This window comes from Alligator mississippiensis, chromosome 9 (genome assembly GCF_030867095.1).
Source record: "Alligator mississippiensis isolate rAllMis1 chromosome 9, rAllMis1, whole genome shotgun sequence".
Lineage (NCBI taxonomy): Eukaryota > Metazoa > Chordata > Crocodylia > Alligatoridae > Alligator > Alligator mississippiensis.
In genome coordinates this window covers 60452221-60473346 of record NC_081832.1, presented here as the reverse complement: position 1 = coordinate 60473346, position 21126 = coordinate 60452221, and the positions used below count along the sequence as shown (strand labels likewise).

Here is a 21126-nt window from a genome sequence, read left to right as displayed (position 1 = left end):
ACTAACCTTTCATGTTACTCTTGGATTTGTCAGTTTGCTTGCCTGTGGGGGTTTGGGCCTGCTGCCCCTGCCCACTGGAAGAGGCGGCTTGCTGTGCTGCTTTCTGCTTTAACATTGTCCAGTCGAATGTATAGTCATATTGGTGGTTCAAGGTCCTAGAAAAAGAGAAGGGAAATGCATGACAACTACCTTTAAATACCAAGGTTTTTAGTTAAAGAAAACAGAGCTACAGTACATAGACAGCAAGTATTAAAACTGAAAAAGGCTCTGGGAACAAGCCTGAAGCCATTTAGCAATATTTGTTTCCCTTGTGTACACAAATGTACAAGCTTTTCCTTCTAGCTCAGTTGCTCCTTCCGACTGCACCAAAGACACAATACTTTTGTTTTTATTCTGGTACAAGAAAGATTCTGAGTGCAACAAATTTAGAACTCTTCAGTGTCTGATATTTTGGAACATACCCAAAAACGATCAGCTGATGAAGAGTCAATACTAGTGCTCCTGTTAATTAAAAGCTTTTTCCAAAGAAATCTGGGTTTGTGTTCTTATGTTTCATTATCACAAAAACCTTTTAGAAAAAATACTCTCCCCCCATTTCTGAAATTAAATGAACTTGCAGGGTTGCTTTCAGTCCCATTGTTGGGGGGGCCCCCTGAATACCCAACCCTCCCCTTCTAATGTTTCTTCCTCACAACCCCACAGTTCTTTTGTAATAGTTTTGTTAGAGGTGGTTGGAAACATCAGTTCTAGATATTTCATGGCTTTTTGATATGCAGGCGCAAAGTCACTGATGTAAAAACATGCAACTACCGCAGTCATGCAGACAGAACAGAAAAAGGTTCATTTTCCTTCACAACCCGTTTCATGTTCTCCCATGCTTCTCAGCTCTCACATTGGAGCTTACAATTTAAAATGCGAAGTAAACTTAGCAGGGGTCTTCTCCTCGGGACACAACAAGCTAGCTTACTAAACAAGCTGCGTAAAGTTACTAGTGATGCAAGCAAGCACAATTAAGTTCCTAGATACTTGCACAATTTTCAAACTGACCTGAAAAGAATACGGAATAATTGCCTCAGATACATGTAATCTGGTGCCTCTTCAAAGCGCAGACCACGACAGTAGTTCAGGTACATGGCAAATTCTGCAGGAAAACCCTGTAAAGCAACAACATTAGTCAAACTAGGACCTGCAATGAGGTCTTCAGGATGCAGGGGAACCCCCGGCCCCACAAAACAGTTTACTTTTGAAGGGGGGCAAGGGAGGGAAGAAGAGAATGATATCCATATCTGAACAGAAAAAAAGTGTCCATCTACCTAATCATGATGTCAGTTTTTGCCCCACTTTGCTAAGACTGCTTAACTGAATAGCCAATACCCATTTTTCCCATATCTCAATTTATAGGTCTTCAATCCAATATCTACTTTCAAAAAGTGTGGGGAAAAATGCTACACTAAATTATGCTGCCTCATTAAAAGCCTGTTACATCAAGTGCTTTATTCCAGTTGTACTTAGTTCTTAACTATCCTATTCACTAAGAATGACAACATTCCTTTTGGAGAAACTCCTACAAATTTGGTGTGCAATTTATGTTGTGAGTATTAGATGCAAAAACAGAACATATCGCCTCATGTTTAGGACTTAGATCGTTATGCTGTTACTACTCGAGAATTTGCATTAAAACAAATTTATGCATTTAATTCTGCATGAAGACACTTTTCTCAAATAAGAAATAGCATATGCATAAACCAAAGGTGTGCAAAATACAGCCCGTGGGCCGGATCCAACCGGCAGGGCCCCTAAAAAAATTTAGAAAATTAATATTTCTCTGCCCTTGGTTCCTGTCAAAGCCAACAGGAACCAAGGGCAGTAAGACCCAGGGGAAGCCTGGCAGGCTCCCACAACAGCAGGACCCACCCAGCCCCCCCCCCCGGTCCAGCACCGGCAGGCCCCAGAGCAGGGCAGCAGGAGTACAGGGGTCCTGGCCAACAGAGGCACTGTGGGGCTGGGCCAGCTCCCACTTCTCCCTGCAGGTGCAGCCCAGTCTGGCTCCACAGACCCTTGCCAGCCTGTGCCCTGCTTTGGGCCCAATGGTATTGGCCCTGGGTCACTGGTCCCAAGATGGTGACCAGGGGGTGGGGCACCTGTCAAGGGGTGGGGCTACCTATGTGGCCCTCGACAGCCTGCCAAAACTGGGTAAGTGCCCCTCCGCCCAAAATAATTGCCCGCCCTGGGCATAAATTCATGGTGCAGTACGAGTTTAACAATATGCAAAACTGTAAAAGTAAATGCCTGGTGCTCTTGAATAATGCCTAACTACCATAACCCCTTTCAGATATTCAGATATGTTTGCCCATTAGATCCACCACTGACATCTGCAGTCCCAAAGAAGAATATTGAGACACTCCTTTTAAGTGTTGGGCAACTGGTTCTACAGTACAAGCCTGTGGGGTTCCCTCAAGGGTTCAACTCAAGCGCAGCTTCAACAAGTACAAAGTGTTATTCGGAGACAGATCAACGCGTCTTCGGTACACAGAGGAGAAAGAGGAAATGAAGCTAAAAAGTGTCATCTCAAAATACATTCTGGGAGCATGTGGATAAAACTCAAACCAGTAAGCTTGTGGAAGCATTTGGCATAGCTGGAGAGCTAAACAACAGAAAAAAAATCAAGTTGAAAAATGTGTATTATTCACATATCCAAGGGCAGAGCATGCCTGCCTTGTTATGAATATTCATAGTCTTGCTGAAATGCCAGCTGCTCCCCATGGCCATACAGCACAGCTGCCACTAAGCAGAGAACGCAGTGTCAGATGTTTTGACTGTCCAGTGTCATTCAACAGTTCAAAAGAAACTTGGTATACTGCCTTACAACATTCACTTGTTTCTTACCTTACACAAAACCTCAACAGGAGTGGACATTTTCTTTTCACTAATCTTTTCATACTTTTGCTTCTTTGTTGCAGCCTGTGGAACATGTGGGGCACAATATAAGAGACGTTGTGCAACAATGGATTAACAGGACACCACCAAAAAACAAGCAAACAAATAGAAACCCAACAACCCTCCCCACTTCGTTCCCATCCTGCCCCAAATGACAGGGAGAGTCCTTGGACAGAGTGTTTAATGCAAAGTTTCAAGCCTCACACACTTACTGCAAAAGGAATGAAGGTCAATCTGGTATTAAGATTTGGACACAATTTAACACCATTTGTTGCAGTCTAGTGCTTCCCTTACATGGCAGAACTCATGTAGTTCTAGCTGCCTTTTGCCCATTAAGAAATACTGAACTTGCATATCCATTTGCCAAAGTTCTACTAATTTCTGCTCAGTAACCCATGTGACTGCTGCATGTTCAACAAGCAGCCATTACATTAAAGTTGAAGCAGATGAGCTCATGTTTCACAAGCTGTTTACCCATTTAAAAGAAAAACAAAACCCTACAGACAACGTAGTTCCAAAACTATGAGTTACACAATTCCTATGTGGGGGAGAAATAAAATTAAAATACAGGAACAAGATTAGTGAAGTCTACACAGTCAAAAAAACATTTTACCTAACCCTTACGATTTTGGATGTAGTGCAGTGCAAATGTGTATCTGTGGTAACTGAAATTTAAAAGGTCAAGAGATACATGCTCTGACTACTACGAAGTGCAGCAGCAGGAAAAAAAAAAATCTTTCACATACTACAAACAATGCGTCTTAGAAAGAGTTCCTTTCTGTAGTTACATTTAAGGCCCCATTACCTAGAACAGCCTGCGCAGACTAATAAGGAGCATCAAGCCCAGCTCTAAAATACTGTATTTAGCTGCATAACACACAACTTCTCTCCACAAAAGTAATATCAGCTCTCCAAAACCAGGGTACGTCTTACATGGAGAAGCTGATTTTCTTTGCTGGAACAGAAGTATGAAAGAAGAGAGGCAGGGACACACAGCAAGACAGCCGCCAGCAAGCAAGAGAAATGAAGTTCAGTGTTAGTTAACCCTGTCATAGCTGCTGGCAACATTTTTTGGTTGAGGAAAGAATTGGGCACCCATCTTGCAGTATCACACCTCCATAAAAACGCCAACTCTAACTCATGGCTCTGGGAATTCCCCCCCCCCCTTTATTATGGCTTCCAAAAAAACAAGGCACACATCTTATACAGCGCACAAGAAAATGTTATTTGCAGTGAGGTATGCGAGAAAATATGGTATTTTAAAAGCTACAGTAGAACAGTACAACCTACCTTTAATCCTTGCCATGGCAGGCTGGTTCTGTTAAAGTACATCAACACATAACCTAAAGACTCCATATCATCTCGACGACTGTAGAAAAAAAAGGTACATTTGAAATCATTTCAAATGTTAATCAAAACACCACGAACTAAATGTATGAAAAGTTTCAGTTTTTTCATACTGATCTCAATTTGCATAATGACACAAGGAGCCATAGTACATGATGTAAAGAAACACTGCTCAAGGACTTATCTTCCAAGAAAGCCTGGAAAAATTTGGAAGGCAGGAAGCCACAGGCACACATGCAGCAATTACCACAGCCAAAAAACTCCAATATTAATTTCCTTGCTTTGAAAAAATAAGGGCATTTATACACATGCTTGGGGAGGGGTCTTTAATTAGAGCAGCTCTGAAAGCCACTCTAATTAAAGCACCTGGAGTGTCACATGCATGTAACAGCATCCCCATGCTGAAAAATGGCAGCTGGGGTACTTCTAAAGTTCAACTGAGCTTTAGTTAAAGGACCCCTGCCACCATTTTTCAGCACAGAAATGTTGATAACATGTGATGCTGGAGTCTGCTGGAGCATGCTAATTACCACACTCCAGCAGACTCTATTAATCAAATCTGCTCCAAGCAGCCTTGCTGCACTTGTATAGGTGCCCTAAGGTTTCCCCTTGTAACTGCTGCTCATTAGCTATAGTTATGGCTCAGTATCCATCCATCTAGGAAGTTCTCCCCTCTCATAAGTCTCCTAAAGGACAAAGTGAAAATGTGAAGGAAGTCTAGATCTGTTAACTGCACTGAGCTGCTCAGATGAATAATTTTGATTATTTCTGCTCCTTCCAAGCCTTTTAAGATCTACAACAACGTATAGTTTTCCTCATCTATTTGACCTATTTAATATTGTTTCATTAAATGTTGCTTTTATCAGTGACTGACAGCACTTTATCATCAGATTAAAAGTGACAGTTTATCTTGAGGGAGCAGTAGTGAGCAAACAACTAATTCAACAGAATAGTTTCTCTCTTATTTAAATGTGACTCAGTGCTTCCATGTTTTTCAACAAGAACCTGAAATCGGGGAGTAGTATTCCTTGGGTGAGAGAAATACCTTCCTACCTCCACAGGAAACAGCTCACTTTTGTCTGGAGCTAAGATACCAAAGATTGTCATTTGTGAACTGAATTAAGAGCTTACTTAGAAATTACCTTATTAAAATCTTTAGGTGTTTTATCTGCTCAGACCCAGACCCGCATACCAAATCCTACAATTCCCTGCAGCATTTTGGTACAACTACTTGAGGACAGATACAATCTATTACAGTGGTAAAATGACCATGATGACCACTTCTCCTTCCAGGTAATACCACAGTCTCAGCAAAGTTAAAAACTGTGACGGTCTATCTCCTTTTGTCTAAAATATTTTACCCTGATGCCAATCCATGTTTAAACGCGCCTTGGACTATACTGTTTTTTGTCTCAAATTTGTCAACTGCAAAGGGGGGAGGAAAAAAGACCCCCCCTGCTACATATCTTGCTCATCTGGTAGTCTGCAACTAGCTAAGTGTGCAGGAAATAAACAGGCTAAGCAGCAGAAGTGCTGCACTCTACCAGGCAGACAACTTGCATGAGAGGTCATATGTGCATGAGCTGGGATGGTAGGAACCAAAGGAACTTAAACAGGTCTGCTGTCCTGAATTGCTTGCCATCTAAGGGTAGTGCAAAACTAAGGAGGGTAAGGGGAGGTGGAAGAGAAAAAAAAAAGATAGCAGTATTAAGCCAGCAGTGCATGAGACCTGTTTGTTCAGAATCATTTGTGATTAAATTATTTAGGAGTATCAGCAAGATGCACTGTCCTGGTACACAGCCATGATAAGCTGATGCCCAAGACTACCATGGAGTGGCAGCAGCCTGCATTTCCCCTCCTCATTTTTCTATGCTGCGGTTGTCTAGTAGGAAGCCTGGAATTCAATCTTGTAATGACATTTCCTAATAAAGGTGTCATTAGAATCCATATCCTGAAAGTGGACCCCCGAGTATCTGGCTTGAAAGGGATGGATGATATCACCTTCTATTATACAAGGAATTTATGCTACTTCAGTAACAGCTGTCAGTACACTCAAGTCCAAACCCTGCAACAGTCTCAATTTAGCCCTGTAGCTAATGAAGAGCTGCACAGTAAAGTTTCAGGCCTCCTCCTCTCTTCTTGATTTACAACAGAGGGCCTTTTCATGGCTTCATTTTGGCTTAGTCTCAGACATTTTATTAAGTCTTAAAGACTGAAGATGCTTTACCATTATAACTGGGATTTTAAGTGTCAAGTTAGAGGATAAGGCTACAACCCAACTTAAGCAACTGAGACAATAGTGCAGTTAGCCTCTCCGCTTATCCCATCATCTCCTAGCTTAGGCAAAACTATCTGGGACACAATTCAAAACATGTTTATTTCAGAAATCCAACACCAACTTTCTCCATTTGACACACATGTCAAGATACATAGACTGTATAGGGAAGAACTGGCTTGCTTAAATTTCTAAAAAAATTAAAGGGGGGGGGGAGAAGAGAGGGAAGAAAGAAGAGGTCAGGTACAGGAAACCCATAAACCGTTTTAAAACTCTATTAAAAGCAGCTTGAACATACTGAACAATCAATGTTAAATTATGCTGCTTTTTATGAGATCAGTAGTTGGACTTTCAAGTAGTGATAACAGGAATAGAAGTGCAGAGAAAAAGCTGTAACTACTTTGATGTTACTGATCCTAATACTCCAGGATCTGACTGTTAACGTATCTAGCAGTAGTGGGTAAGGGAAAGGGACAGCAATACAACAACTCAAGTTTGGTTTGGAGTGTACAATACTGAACAATTAGAAATGTGAATGCTCAATTCCTGGACCACTGGAGCCGAGCGAAAAAGTTATGTAATTCCATTTTTTGGTCAATACTTGCTTTTGGGAAGGCAGCTCAGCTCATCGTTCTAGGCATAGGGACAATGCTGCAACTACAGCCATACATGAAACACTAGAATACAGTTGAGGAAAAAGAACACTGTGATCCTACACCTGATCTACAAACACTGGCACCATGCACTGCAACTGGATGAATGGGAGAAAGCCACAGTAAAGATACCAGGAAATGGGCATCTGAAGACAGTTAGGGTTTGGGGCATTTCTGTAAAAACTGAGCCAAATAGACTGAAGTGGCACCAATGTGGCCAGCACGATGAAGAATGCACAGTTTGCGAGGGTTCTTTGTTATCATCCCTTCGTTCCATCTGAAGTAGGAATTTTATTCAAAACAAAGGGCTAAAAACAAGCATCTCTTCAACCTGTGGTTTCATTTTCTTCCAGATAAGTGAAACTAGTTTGGAAACTTCAAAAAACTTTATAAAGAATCTCAGCTTGCAGCTTTCAGGAGCATAGCAGTCATTTTGAACTCACCTCTGCTCAATGCCAAGATGTGCATTGATACTGGCATATCGAGCTGTGCCAGTGAGATTTTTGTCTTCTCTGTATGGTATGTGCTGCCTTGTCCGGTTGTCCCGATACTTTTTGGCTAAACCAAAGTCGATAAGGAATAACTTAAAAAGAAATGAAAAAAATTGGTTACTGTTTCCAGTCAAAGTAAATGAAAACCCCACCCCATCTCAGTAAATCAGCGTTAAGCTACATACTTTTGTTTTATTAGATCTGGAGTTGAAATCGGAGCCTATGGTTTAAAGGAAGCAAAACACATTACAACCTAATGTATTGCTCTAACAAGCAAGCCCCAAAGTCTTAATTGTCAATTAAAGGCTCCTCCACCTACCCTTTATAGTCAGGTGGGAAAGACTAAAATGAGTGACAAGCAGCACTCAAAATTTAGTCCTACACTACTTACTACTGTAACCTCTTTAACACTAACCAAAATCTGCAACACAATTATTCCAATTGGCTAAGAAGGGAAATGCAAGTACAGATACAAGTATACTTCACAAATATTTATCTTCAGGCAGCTGTGGGCTAGTGATAATTAAGCATTTCCTCAATGGCAGCTCTGCAACTCTATGCATTTACAGGTGTTTGTGCACTTTAATCAGCAATGAAGTCATTTTGCATAGCACAAAGGGGCAACAAGACATACCTTGCTTTTCAGCCATAAGACCATTTATTTTAAAGCTACTGATAAAGTAAGCAAGAAGACTAAGTACCTGTATGGGTACTTGCATTGAAAGCTTAAGTTCAGCTGACTTCATGTAGAAAAGCAAAAGAAAACCAAATGAGCTTGATTTCTACAAAGCTCACGTTAACTAAACCCCCATATGACGATACAACATTTAGGTTAGTCTATTAAATTTTGTTAGTGTCCTAACAACCAATCCTGTACATTCTTGGGGCAAAGCTTCAGGGTTAGGCAGGAGACTGAGGTATGTAAAGAACATTTTCCATTGCATATCAGGACTATTGCTTCTTTTGTCCAGTGTTTTCTTTTATTCCTTCTACAAGTTCAGAGAAACATTAAAGCTCAGTCTTCCAAGCTGCATGCCACACAGCTAAACTAATGCCCCAATGTGCGTGAAGACTTAAAGTCCAAGGTGCTTAAAGGGTTACAGACCTAAGTGTTGAAAAGTGGCAAGGGTCCCACTACTTTGGGGGCTTAAAAGTTTACCTAGTTCAAGGAACTCACTTAAGATTTGCAAGGTTATTTTAAGGTGATCCTAAGACAGGGGGCATGTCTTTAAGTTCATTCAGATATGAAGAAAAAAAGTTGAGATAGATACAGCCATATCAAAAGTGGAAGGAACGAAGGCTGCCTCTGGCATATCTGGGTTGTAAAATGCAATTAAATATGACAGCTGGCATGGAAACCATGATAGGCATTTCTACAATGTTGGTTGGTGGCGATTATTTAACTGTGTTTTCATCCAGAAAGCAAAAGCCTATGCAAAAAAAATCCTATTAAACATTGTCTCCAGTTCCTTCCAAGTTAGCAAACTGAAGAGTTTGGGGACAAGTTGACATCATAATACCAGTTCCTATAAAGAATTTCCTTTTATTAAAAAGTGAGAAATCCCATTCTTCCTTCTCTTTTCTTACCTCAACTATACATTCAAGCATTTAGAATGCTTCTATTTCTTTTTTTTAACAGATGATTTAAAAGCGCGCACAGATTCACACAAAAAACTGCCAGTCCTTAAAATGGCAAGGGGGAAAAAAACTAAAAGAATCTCTATTCCTTGCCACACACTGCTAGAACTACTGACAAAGGTAATGACTTACTAAATGAACAGAAACAAAGTTCCTACAGCTACTGGAAGCAAGCAGTTTTAATACTAATGTTGTACAATAGACACTGTAACTGTCATGTGTAGTACCATACTACAAATGCTATACAGCCCTTTTGATTTAGGTTAGGTTATAGCTAACCTTGGGGGGACAGAAGGGATAACCCTCCCATTCTCTATACTATGTTTAAGTTGTGAGCTGCTGACAACCTCCCATTCAAGGCTTTGTTATAAGAGCTCCTACTTCTGCACTGCCTCCTCCAAGTAACTCAGTTGCAGTTTTACTGACTATACATTTAAGCTACACAAAATCAAAAGTAGTGATAAAACAAAAAAGCCCCCCCCAAAACACTTCACTGATACAGGCTGGGCATTTCTATAATCTTTGGGGTCTCCACTAAGTGTATTAAGAAATGCAGCTTCATGACAAGGCTCAAGCTAGTAATAAAAAGGAACAGCAAGATACAGAAGTGACAAACACAAGGACTCCCCGTATTGCATCTTTCTCCCTGCAGCTTTTGTTCTCCGGGACACACTGAGGCCTAGCTTGCTTCAAAGAAAGCTGAACTGAAAAATTACTACATTCCATACTTCCCAGTACATTCAATACCACTGCCCTGATACATAAGCACTGACAAGGGTTTTTTCTGCTCAGAGTTAAAGTGCACGAACTGACAATCCCATGATGCAGCACTATTCTTAAACATTGAAGATTCCTGATCCATTTCACACAGATCAAGTAACCTGAAAGGAAGCTGCTGCTGAATTCTGCTTAGTTTTCTTTGAAGTCAGACAGCACATAAAACCATTTCTTCTCTTTAAGACTGATGAAGGAGCAAAATAGACTGACCACACCTGACATAAGCTATCACTAATAGAAGAGAAAAGTCCAATAGGACCTCACTTTCACTTGATGCAAAATCAAGGAAAACAAGGAGGAAAGAACCAAGTTTCTACCTCAACTGAATGCTTTTCAGAAATAGTCACCAGTCAAGAAACATGGCCAACTGTTCTGTAATCCCAGGAATAAAGACAGCATCGCCACAGCAGGTTATTTAAGTAATGGAATACTACTCCAACCAACATGAACTGATGGGTTAATGATTTGTGCTTAGTAATTTCCATTTAGCTGCAAATGCATTGTTAAAAAGAGACAAAAGGCTTAACCTTTTTCCAATCCACATTATCTTTGCTAGGAGGCAGGAATCTTAGATTTAAGATATTTAAGAGATGGATAATCCCATCCATCTACCTAAGGAACAGGGGCATTTAGGCAATCTTATTTTAGCAGCAGTGTCAAGTCAGTCATGAGTTACCTCTTTGTCCAAAATAGATTTTTTATAAGCAAAAACTGCAAAAGGAGACTAAGGTGGTCAACTTGTTTCCCCATATCTGAATTTGCTCAGATAAAACAGCATGCACCCTGTTAGAGGCAAATGCAGAAAGTCTTCCTTGCTACACTGTTACTGCTCTGAAGTAGCTTGTCTTGGAGAGAACAAGTTTTAAAATACCAAATTGGAACCAATTTCTGTATTTGAAAAAAAAATGTCAAGCACATACACATAACCCTTTCCACATCAAGTTTAAAGAACTTCACACTTTAAGCAAACCCCACAGGGAAACATTTTAGTAATGTTATATGTTTGCCAAGTATGTCTGAATAATGCCAACATAAGAGGTGCTTTTGCAAGGTCTACATTCTCCAAAAACAAAACAGAAAAAAAATAAATAAAGCACATGAGTTTGGGGTTGAGGTTGGAATAGGAGACAGTTTCAGACCTGGTTTAATCCTGAGAAAGATGGGTCCTGAGAAGTACTAACAGTCATGCTTCTTTTCCTCTTCCCCACTGGAGATTCTAAACACTGAACAAACAATAGAGGGTGGCAGTGCATCAAACAGTATTGCTTACATTGCAACAATGGCCGGCGCAGACAGGCAACACCGAGGCATTAGAGAAAGAACAGGGTAGCCAAATGCCATCCTTCTTCCACCACGCACTGTAATTTTCCAAAAGAATTGCTTTTTGGGGCTTTGTTTTTTTGAATTTTGAAAAGAAACTTTGAAAGATGTGGCAAGACAATTTAAGTTATGAGCCACTCCAAAATGACACTGCCTTAAATAGGGATAGCAATGGTGACATTTGACTCTACTAAAAAAAAAAAAAGAAAAAAGGAAATCCAAACTTTGCTTGCAAAGGCATCCTTTGATATCATAAACTGCCCTTCCCCCAAAAGACATTTAGAAAAAGTAAAATCTTCAGTAAGGAAGAGGTAGAAGGCATTTAGTCACCTTAAGGTTTTTCATAAGCATGCAGGGTTTATTTCTAGCGGAGCTGGAAGTTTACTTTTTAAAGGTAGGAGCAAAGTTACTCCTAGATATCAAGTTAGTGATTGGAAAGATTGATCAATTCAATTAATTGAAACTACATTAAAAAACAAAACAAAAGAAAAAATCCTAGAAGTTTAGATATCAGGAAGCTACTGGAACAAGATTACCATGACATCCTACACTTTTGTAACTGGCACAGGTTCAAGTGTCGTGTAGAGAACATAACAATTCCACTACACTTGGCTACAAAACAGATGGAAATAACATATATCTGGAAGCAAAATGTTCCTAAAAAATGTAGCACCAGTTAGTCTAAAATTGAGTAAATGGGATGGTGTCTATTCTCAATTCTGCTTAGCCAAGGACCATATAACATGTTAAACTAGGGTGTAGATATAATAAAACTCATGCCCACAATAGGTGTTTACCACCATTTTATTGTGCAGCACTCTGACAGATAGCAAGTGCCAGAAGTGAAGCTTCATGTTCTACAGGCAACACTGGTTTCCATTTCAGCTTACATGAATCTAATATGCTCACTAATAAGCACAGCAGTACTTTCTAGGCCATTATTCCTATCAAAATAAAACAAGGTCCAGCAATGCCAACCTAACATGACTGTGCAGAAGTACAGCAAAATGGCCAAAAAAGGAGGAAGTTGGAAATAACCTGGCATAGTAAAAATATTTTCTCCTAGATAGAACTGCCAAGCCTCCCTAGAAAATTAAAAGAACCTACTGCTTTATAGCAGAGAAAAATAGAGTTCTATAGAATGAAGTATGAAACTTGGGAATAAGCAAGGTTTGATAGCAACAGGATTGCACAAAAGGAAAAAAAAGACTTTGCCTTTCAATTTTGATATTACAAGCTCCCAACAAGTTACTGGTAGAAGTTCAATATGCACTGCACCCCTTCAGTTTCTCATGTTAATAACCAATTGTTTCTAGTGTTAATGGCCCCCAAGTTGGCATTCATACAGGCAAACAAAGGTAAACATTTATAGCTAACAGTGCCCAAAGATAGTAAACATTGTCAGGTGGCATAAAAGAACAAGTGGGAATCTTGCTTCCAATAAAGTTTAATCGCATGTATTTGTCCTGAAGTTAAATTTCTGTTAAATAGCATGCTTAATGCATTGCCAATGCTGCCTGTCTGCCCGAGCTCAACACATACATTGCAGATTAAGCATATTTCACTCAACAGAACTAAAATCAGTGAATACAGTGTTTTCTACACAATTTTCAACTGATAACATGCACTTCTAGCTATGTAACACACGCAGCCAAAAGAATTACCATCAATACCTGGAGCCCCCAGTTTATCTTCGCTATTAAGACCAATCAGGTTTTTAGTTAAAATCTCTAACCATTCAACTCATCTAAAAACTTAGTGCTTCTTCTCACCTTCACATATTTGCAGACGTTCAAATACAAATATAAACATTTCAGACAATGCTTCCTTCTAACAGGCTGAATATGATTTTCATATCCACAATCTTGGTGACTGAAAGACTGTCAGTACAAGTCACTGATAATTTTATTTCCTTAGTGTCAGGTATATCAGGCACTCCCATGCAGACAAATGCATTTCAAATTCAAGAAATCAGCTCAGAGCCAAAGAGTTAAGCTTAGATTAACATTACAAAAAGCAAAGTTACCATTATCCCTTAACTTTGATTAATGGGAAAAAAAAAAAAAAATCACAATTGAACAAAGTGCTTGGGTACTGAATCACTGGATAGTTTATGCAGTATCTGGATTTCTGTGTTTAAACATAATCCTGCATTTAATTCCTAGTCTCTGGTAGGTCAAAGGCCCACATGTTCATATCACTGCCTTTAGCAATATGCACAAGGATAGCCAAGCTCCTGACACTGAAAAATAGATTGTTTTAAACTCTTTGGCACATCAGATTTAGCAATGAGACAGTTACTCAAGCTGCACAGCTTGTTCAAAATCTAAGCATTCAGAAAAGCCATTCTGAGGCATTATCCTCTGTTCGTTCAAGCAAAATATTGCACTAACCTTATTACAGTGACGCCCGATACCCATTAGGAAGTTATCTGGTTTAATGTCTCTGTGTATAAAATTCTTTGTGTGCACATATTCAATTCTACTGATCATCTGTAAAAGAACAGAAAAAAAATATATCAGGATTTAACACTAGAAGAGAGAAAGCTGCAGATTACTTTGATATTGGAGAAGTAAGTTTTTTTAGTAACAGTTTTGTTTTTGGGGAGTTTTTTGGTTTTGGTTTTTAAATATGGGATAAAACCTGCCGTATACAAATGCTCACAAAAGAGCTTCCTTTGGCAGATCTATATTGTTTCTGATTAAGACAAATTAATCATCCTTCATCATCTAACCAGCATTACCAGGCCCCACTGAAAAAAGTTTAAAAGCCTCTAAGTGTTCCATTCCAACTCCACTCAAGTAAAAAATAGTGCTTTTACATGGAAGTTACTTTGAGTATTACAGCACAAGTGCTTGCAGCAGGACAGTTTCAGATGTCTTATCTGACATGTGCTTTCTCCCACCCAGTTTCACCATCTGCTGGGCAATACCATCATGGCTAAGGCTATGTAGCAAAATGAAGGTATGGTTGTAGCACATGCTAGAATGTGTGGGTTAGTTTAATCCAACTAAACCAGATACTAAGAGTGAAGACAAAGTGCAGATTTTAGCACATGCTAACCTGTGCCACAGCCTCTTTACTCCTATACCTCTCCATGCTAGCTAGGTCAAAGCTAGCAATGCTATGCCCATATGTGCTACAGAAGACCACTCCCCTCCCCCCTTAGCTGTGTAGATATACATTATGTAGTGTTACTGAAGTAAACAGCTTGGTATTGATGCTCCGTCAGAGCTACAGTTTAATGGATTATGCTGCAATGGCTATCTTTCAACTTCAGTGCAAAAAATTTAAAGACATTCTTATGCTCCCTACATACCATATGCTTTGGTTTCCTCATAATTAAGCTTCTTTTCACAGCATTTAAAGATGCTGTTACCACAATATTTCAAATCTAGCTGAGTAAGCAGGCAAGTGGATTGCCATCTAAAGCCAGTACTTTTTAGTGACTAAAAGCAGCTAAGAACGGGGGCAGCTGATACTTATCTCCAAACATATGTGCTGTAAACTTTTTTGGCCAAAAGCCTGGGATTCTATGGCCATTTGGCAAAGTGACAGGTTGCTTCTGCTATCAATGAGATAATCTTGGATTAATTTTCAGTGCAAGTCTAACAACTTTTCTGAAGAGTCCCTTAACTCTTTTCAAGGAACTGAAAGCAGAACAATCAGGTCATTTGCTGGAAAACATACCACTGCACGAGTGTCTTATATAAGTTAATTAGAAGTCAGTGATCTTTAATTATCTTCTTTACATATAAGGTATTTAGATACCATGTTGATGGAAGTATTTAATGCCCAAATTGAGACAAAGGATTTGTCACTCCTAGTACCCTTATCACTACAGTATCTAGGCTCAAACCCAGAAGTTTGAACTGGGTAATGAGCAAAAAGGGTAGCAGCCCAATATTTGTCCATACAGGATAACAGTAAACACAAAACCTCTCAATTGGGGCTTTTCTACTAGACAAGCCAAAAGTAGGTATAGCAATGTCCAGTGGCAGGGCAGATGGGATGCTGACCACATGCTCAGCAGAAGCCTATCAGTGCTTCATTTAATAAGATTAAACTAAAATTGAAGATTGCTTTCCCCACCCATTACCAGCAATAACTGTTAGTTAAAATGCAAGCATCACCAGTCTGATGAGAATATTAATATTCATTCAGCATTTTTACTGAAGGGTTTAAGACCCATCCTACCAAAAAATCTACCACTATCACCACTGCCCTCTTTCTTCAAAAATTCTACACGCCTGATATTCACCCAAACATGTGACAGTGAGCCGCACAGTGCTTAACTTATTTAAGAGGAACCATGATGCAGTATACCAAATATCTTATCTCCCTTCCAATCAAACTTTGTTATACATACCTGGTCTGCTAGCATAAGTACTGTTTTCATCGTGAACCTGCGAGAACAGAAGTTGAAGAGGTCTTCCAGGCTGGGTCCGAGAAGATCCATAACTAGAACGTTGTAATCCTTTTCTTGACCATACCACCTGAAAAGCAGAGGTCTACAATTAACATGAGCCTTACACTCATTAATATTCAACTTCAAGCTGTTAAAGAATTAATATAGAAGCAACCAATTGAAATTCAAGAATACATTTTTACCTGGCGTTCTCCTACTAACAAAACAAGATTGTTGAGGCACAAATCCATTTCATATAACTATCTAAACGGACAGTTTTACAGAGTGCTTAGTATTTAGAAGCAAGCTCCTGCTTACAGCTAGACTGGTAGATCTGAGGGTAATTTAACTTCAGCGCATGTTGTATAAGGATCATATTGCATCATATTGCCATTAAACTAAATTTGTTCAGATCTTAAAATTGGATCAGCTCCATTTTGTGCTTCCTGCCATCAATTTCCAGAGAGCAGCAGTTAATTCTGGCTTCTTACTAAGCAACTACTGTTAACCCTGCAAAAACACCGACTGAAAAGCTAACTGCTGAGGTATTCTGTTCAGACAGTCTGAGGCTAGGTGCCTAGTCTTCTCCAGCCCCAGGAGCAGTATTCTGCAGACACACAAATACAAAAGCTCTGTAGAAACTGGGCTGATGTCAACCTACTTTCAAAAAAACTCATGATTCCATAGAACAGAGCAAGAAGCTCACTTGCATGGTTACAACTTTCACTTGAGACAATAGAATGGTCCTTTTCTGTTCTTCCATTTTCCCCATTTTTCTAAATTAAATAAAAACAAACTAACAAAACCCTGCACCACTTCCAAACACCATATCAAGCCACAGGCAGCTGAATAACAAAGCTTGTATTTGGCTGATACAGTGGTACTTTGCACTCAATATCAATTGAACGGACTAACTGCAATCTCCTCAGAGATGTCTTACAGCTGTTTCTTATGTTCTCAATCTGTCCACCAAGAATCTTCAAATAAGACTTTTGAGAGAATTGTACAGCTTGGTTTCTGTAGACTATGAATATTCAAAACACCAGTTTACAATAAAATATATGGTGAAATTAGACATTCCCCATTCTGCTCATGATTCCAGGTTTTTACTGGTATCCATCAGAGCAACTTTTGAACATTTAAGTAGGTACAGCCTGCTCTAACAGAGGAACAGGATTAAATAATCTAGAGGAGTTGTACTACATGTGATGAGCAAAGGAAGTTATTAGAAGTTTAAAATCTGAGGAAACATAATTAAACTATGCTACCCTGCAGAGGGATCTTGCAAAACAAAGCAGTATCAACTTTTTCAATTTTGAGCAAAAGATATAGCAGCAAAAACAAAAAAAATAGAAGTATTCATTAAGACTGAGGACCTGCCATCCATAGTTTTCCTTCTACCATATTTGTATAATTTGATGCCACTACACATTACCGTCTTGTTTCTTACACAGCAGGACTTAAAAAAAAAAATAGCTCCAATCCTTTCTTTCTGATGCTCAGTGCAAACTCCTCTACACTGAGAACAGAGAATTCCTTCCTTGCTTTTAATTGCCCAACTAAGTATCAAGCCAAATTTGGCCTGCTCTCTAAAGCACTATTTTTCAAACTTTCTTTTGCAGACCCCTAAAAAATTTCAAATGGGAGTGCAGACCCTGTTGAAGTGTAAGTATAGGTATTCACCTACTTTTAATTCATCATAGTCATCTTTTGTGGACCCCTCAGACATAGTCTGCAGACCTCCAGGGGTCCACAGACCACTGGCTTAGAGTAGTGGTTTTCAGCCAAGTCAAAGGGCTGTGCCTCATCTTACCAAGTTTGACTTGGCCCCAGTGACCCATGCCTTTTGTTACCTTCAGGAGATATTCAGACAAAGCCTAGAGACTTGAATGAAACAAACAAAAAACAAAAAAGGGAGCCTTAGCTTCTTGGGTATCTAACTAAAACGGACCTTTTCATAGCATGTGTACGAGTATGATGTTTTGATTTGAGCCTATTTATAGTTGAGTCTAGAAGACCATAGTGGACATTTCTACTTTAGGAGTGGACTTCAGGAGAAGTCTAGCCATTTAGAAGATAAAAGTACTTGCTAATCAAGTTGAATGACTGCCATCCCCTCATCACTAACAAGGTATCCTACCCGATTAGCTGCGTTTCCTTTAAAGCATTTTAAGCACTTTAATTGCATGAAATGCCCTAAAAACAAAGCATTCTGGCTATACTGACATGCTGAGTTAACTGGAATGAATAAATGCTTTATTTACACTGAGAATTGCTAATACACAAAGTTTTAACCTGCTGTTCATGTAGCTGCTTCTGCTTTCAGTGTCTTTTTAAATTCAATATACTGGAATATGGTCTATATTGTTGGAAGTAGTGACTCAATAATACACTAGGTGCAGTGGACAAGCAGTTGAACATACCTCAAAATGGGATAGGCTGATGGCAGGTGCCTACATCATACTTTGTAAAAAACAAATACGTCTTATGAGAGTTAGAGGCAAGAGCACAATCGGTGAAACCATTTCTGGTCAGTTATGTTGTCCCTAACAAGACCAACCACCTGAATTTTATGTATTCCCTAAAGAGCCTTTAACACATCTACCTCTGTATACTTTCTAAAATGCCAATTGATCACTTCATAACTTTTTCTTCCATAAATTGTTATACTTGTCAAGTCTTACTGAGAGGCCCTTTTTTCCTGACCTTGAATCATTCTTGTTGTTCTCATCTAAACTGAAGTTTTTAAGCTGGTTGGAAATAGACTCAAATTTCAAACAGAACATGAATTATAACAGCGAGGCAAACTGAAATATTCTATTTATTTATTTTCCATCACTGGATGATGTCTAAATCAAGATTTGATGACTTATTAAAAAAAAAAAAAAAACCTCAGCTAAAGTTATCTGGGATCAATGCAAGAATTACTGAATATTCCAATCAGTACTGAACTACTACCTGGCTTGTGGCAGAAAGATCCTCCTATAGCACTATGCAGACTCCTCTATACCTGTGGCAAGGTTTACTCAGACACACAGAAACGACACTGTTTAGAATGGAGCAAGTTCACAGTTAATTTACTCAAATGACATTAAGAAGAGCACTCTGGTCTAAATCTATCTATTCTTCATTATTTGAAGATGAACTTTAATTTTTTTTATTTATTTATTTTTTTTAATGTTTAGCCCAGGGGTCAGCAACCCACAGCACATGACAGCATTTTGCTTAGCATGCATGCTTTGGGGCACAGTGGGGAAGGGACCGAGGTCGTGCTGCCAGAACAAGGCTAGGGCCCCTCACAGCTCCCACTCCATCTGTGGGAGAGGTGCATGTACACCCACTGCCAGCAACAAGCTGGTCCAGGGCTCTCCAGATTTCAGTACAGCAGCTTGTAGCCTCTCCAACACTGGCTGAGCAACCCAGGCTCCATGGCAGACAGCCAAGGCCTGCCCAGAGCCTAGGCTGGCTGTGGCAGGTGGCCAGGAGGCCAATGTCTATGGACTCCTGGCCTGGCTTGCTGCTGGTAGTGGGTACACGTGCGCTTTGGGGTGGACAGCGGGGGAAGAAGCCACAGTTGTGCTGTCACAACAAGGATCGAGCCCCTCACAGCAAGTCAGATGTCCACCCCAAGGCACACGTGCACCTACCACCAGCAACAAGCCAAGCCGGGGCTCCAGAGACCTTGATGCAGCAGCTTGCACATCCTGACTGCCTGCCACAGCCAGCCCTGGCTCCAGGAAGGCCCCTACTGACTGCCATGGAGCCCAAGCTACTGGCAGCAGGCGGTGGGGAGGCAGCAGCAAGCTGCTCCATTGCTGTCCGGCTCGTTGATGGCAGTGGGTACACATGTGCCTTCGGGCAGACAGTGGGGTAGGGACTGCAGCTGCACTGCCATAACAAGGATCAGGCCCTTCCCAGTTCCACCACCATCCGCTTCTGGCACACCAACCAAGGTTGGGATGCTTTTGGCACTGGCCAAAAACATTGCCAACCCCTGGTTTAACCATGTAACAACTATATAAACAGGCATTTTAAAGACAGACACACTGTAGAAAGGAGATTTTTAAGCCAGCTCTGAATAGCCATCTTATGAAGACCATCTAGAAAGAAATTAGCATTCAACACTTTTTAAAAAATAAACTGGAATCATTAGGTTAACACCTTTAAGTTTCTACAAGGTTACTATTAAGATATTTTGAGAGTCACTTTCAGGACAAACTTGCTTGCAATAAAATCAGGTAGAATAAGCTGATGCAGGGCCCTACAGATTTTGACACTCCATTCTCTGAAGTATATAAAAATATTTTGCCTTTGCTTTCACTTCTGCAGGCTCTTTTAATACCAAAATGAGTATCTTCATGTTCAACTGCCCTTTAAAATGGCACCATGTTCCATTTACTGTACAGGCACTGCTGCCAGAGCTATCTATAATAATTATGCTGCCCAACACTTTCCATTTTAAGACTTTCAGTGCAAACAGGTCCCATGAAACAATGTTTAAGCAATTATAAAATCAGGTGAAGTTATGACTCTTTGATGTATGTTACTACTTGATATGGCAGCTAAAAATCTCAAAAGACTGACTTTATGGGCAAGCTGATACCACCCACAGGCTGTAGAGGACCTTTCCTGAAAGACTTTTTTTTTTTTTTTTTTTAAAGTAATCTGTGGCACCTGGGGCAAGAACCAAGACCCAAGAAAGTGCTTCTCTATTAGCACTCAGGAGGCATGGAAGAACAGCCCAACTAGCAAAGATTGAGATGAGGACAGGCAGAAAAAGCCAGAAATGACTGAAGTAAAAACTCCCTTTAGCACCTGTGACAAGGCACAGGAGTCCAGCATCAACATTTCTCAGTTATCAAGGGGATGTGAAGCTTATTAGCTGAACACAATCACCTCCTACTGCCATAATTTCAGCTCAGTAAAAATCTGTGCTGTTAAGGGAGTCTAACCCAGAGTCAGCATTCCATAAACAGCCTAGGAAAAATCTGTGCAAAAAGATTACATTTTTTTCTAGTGCTGATGCTGCCAAGTCAAGCTCTTGGAAGTTAGAAAACACCAGAATTAAGGTCAAGTGTGCAATACGCATGACAGCCTAATTACATGGTTACATGCCATTTCCTCAGCATTCCTCCCTCATTCAGTGACCATTAAGGATGGTGCTCGCTTAATGAGCAGCTATCCTACCATGTCTCTATTCTCATAAATGGACTAGTGCAGGGATGTTAAATTCAGTAGAATATGCCTGAGCATATTTTAACCATCCGTATAATCCAAGTG

At 40.0% G+C, this 21126-nt stretch overlaps 1 protein-coding gene across 4 annotated transcripts in view; it reads right to left on the bottom strand.

Annotated features, from left to right (window-relative positions):
• The window catches only part of CSNK1A1 (casein kinase 1 alpha 1), a 49478-nt gene that overhangs the window by 13876 nt on the left and 14476 nt on the right, over positions 1-21126 (bottom strand). Inside the window, exons 3-10 of one of the 4 annotated variants that reach the window (XM_006278044.4) lie at positions 15808-15934; positions 13832-13930; positions 11258-11341; positions 7656-7795; positions 4228-4306; positions 2887-2961; positions 1048-1154; positions 7-155 (exon numbers count right to left, since the gene is read on the bottom strand). In XM_006278044.4, coding sequence (XP_006278106.1) covers positions 7-155; positions 1048-1154; positions 2887-2961; positions 4228-4306; positions 7656-7795; positions 11258-11341; positions 13832-13930; positions 15808-15934 — 860 coding nt within the window. Of the gene's footprint in view, position 1; positions 156-1047; positions 1155-2886; positions 2962-4227; positions 4307-7655; positions 7796-11257; positions 11342-13831; positions 13931-15807; positions 15935-21126 lie in introns of those variants that run through there. The other 3 variants (XM_006278046.4, XM_006278045.4, XM_019478484.2) reach the window with 3 other exon arrangements.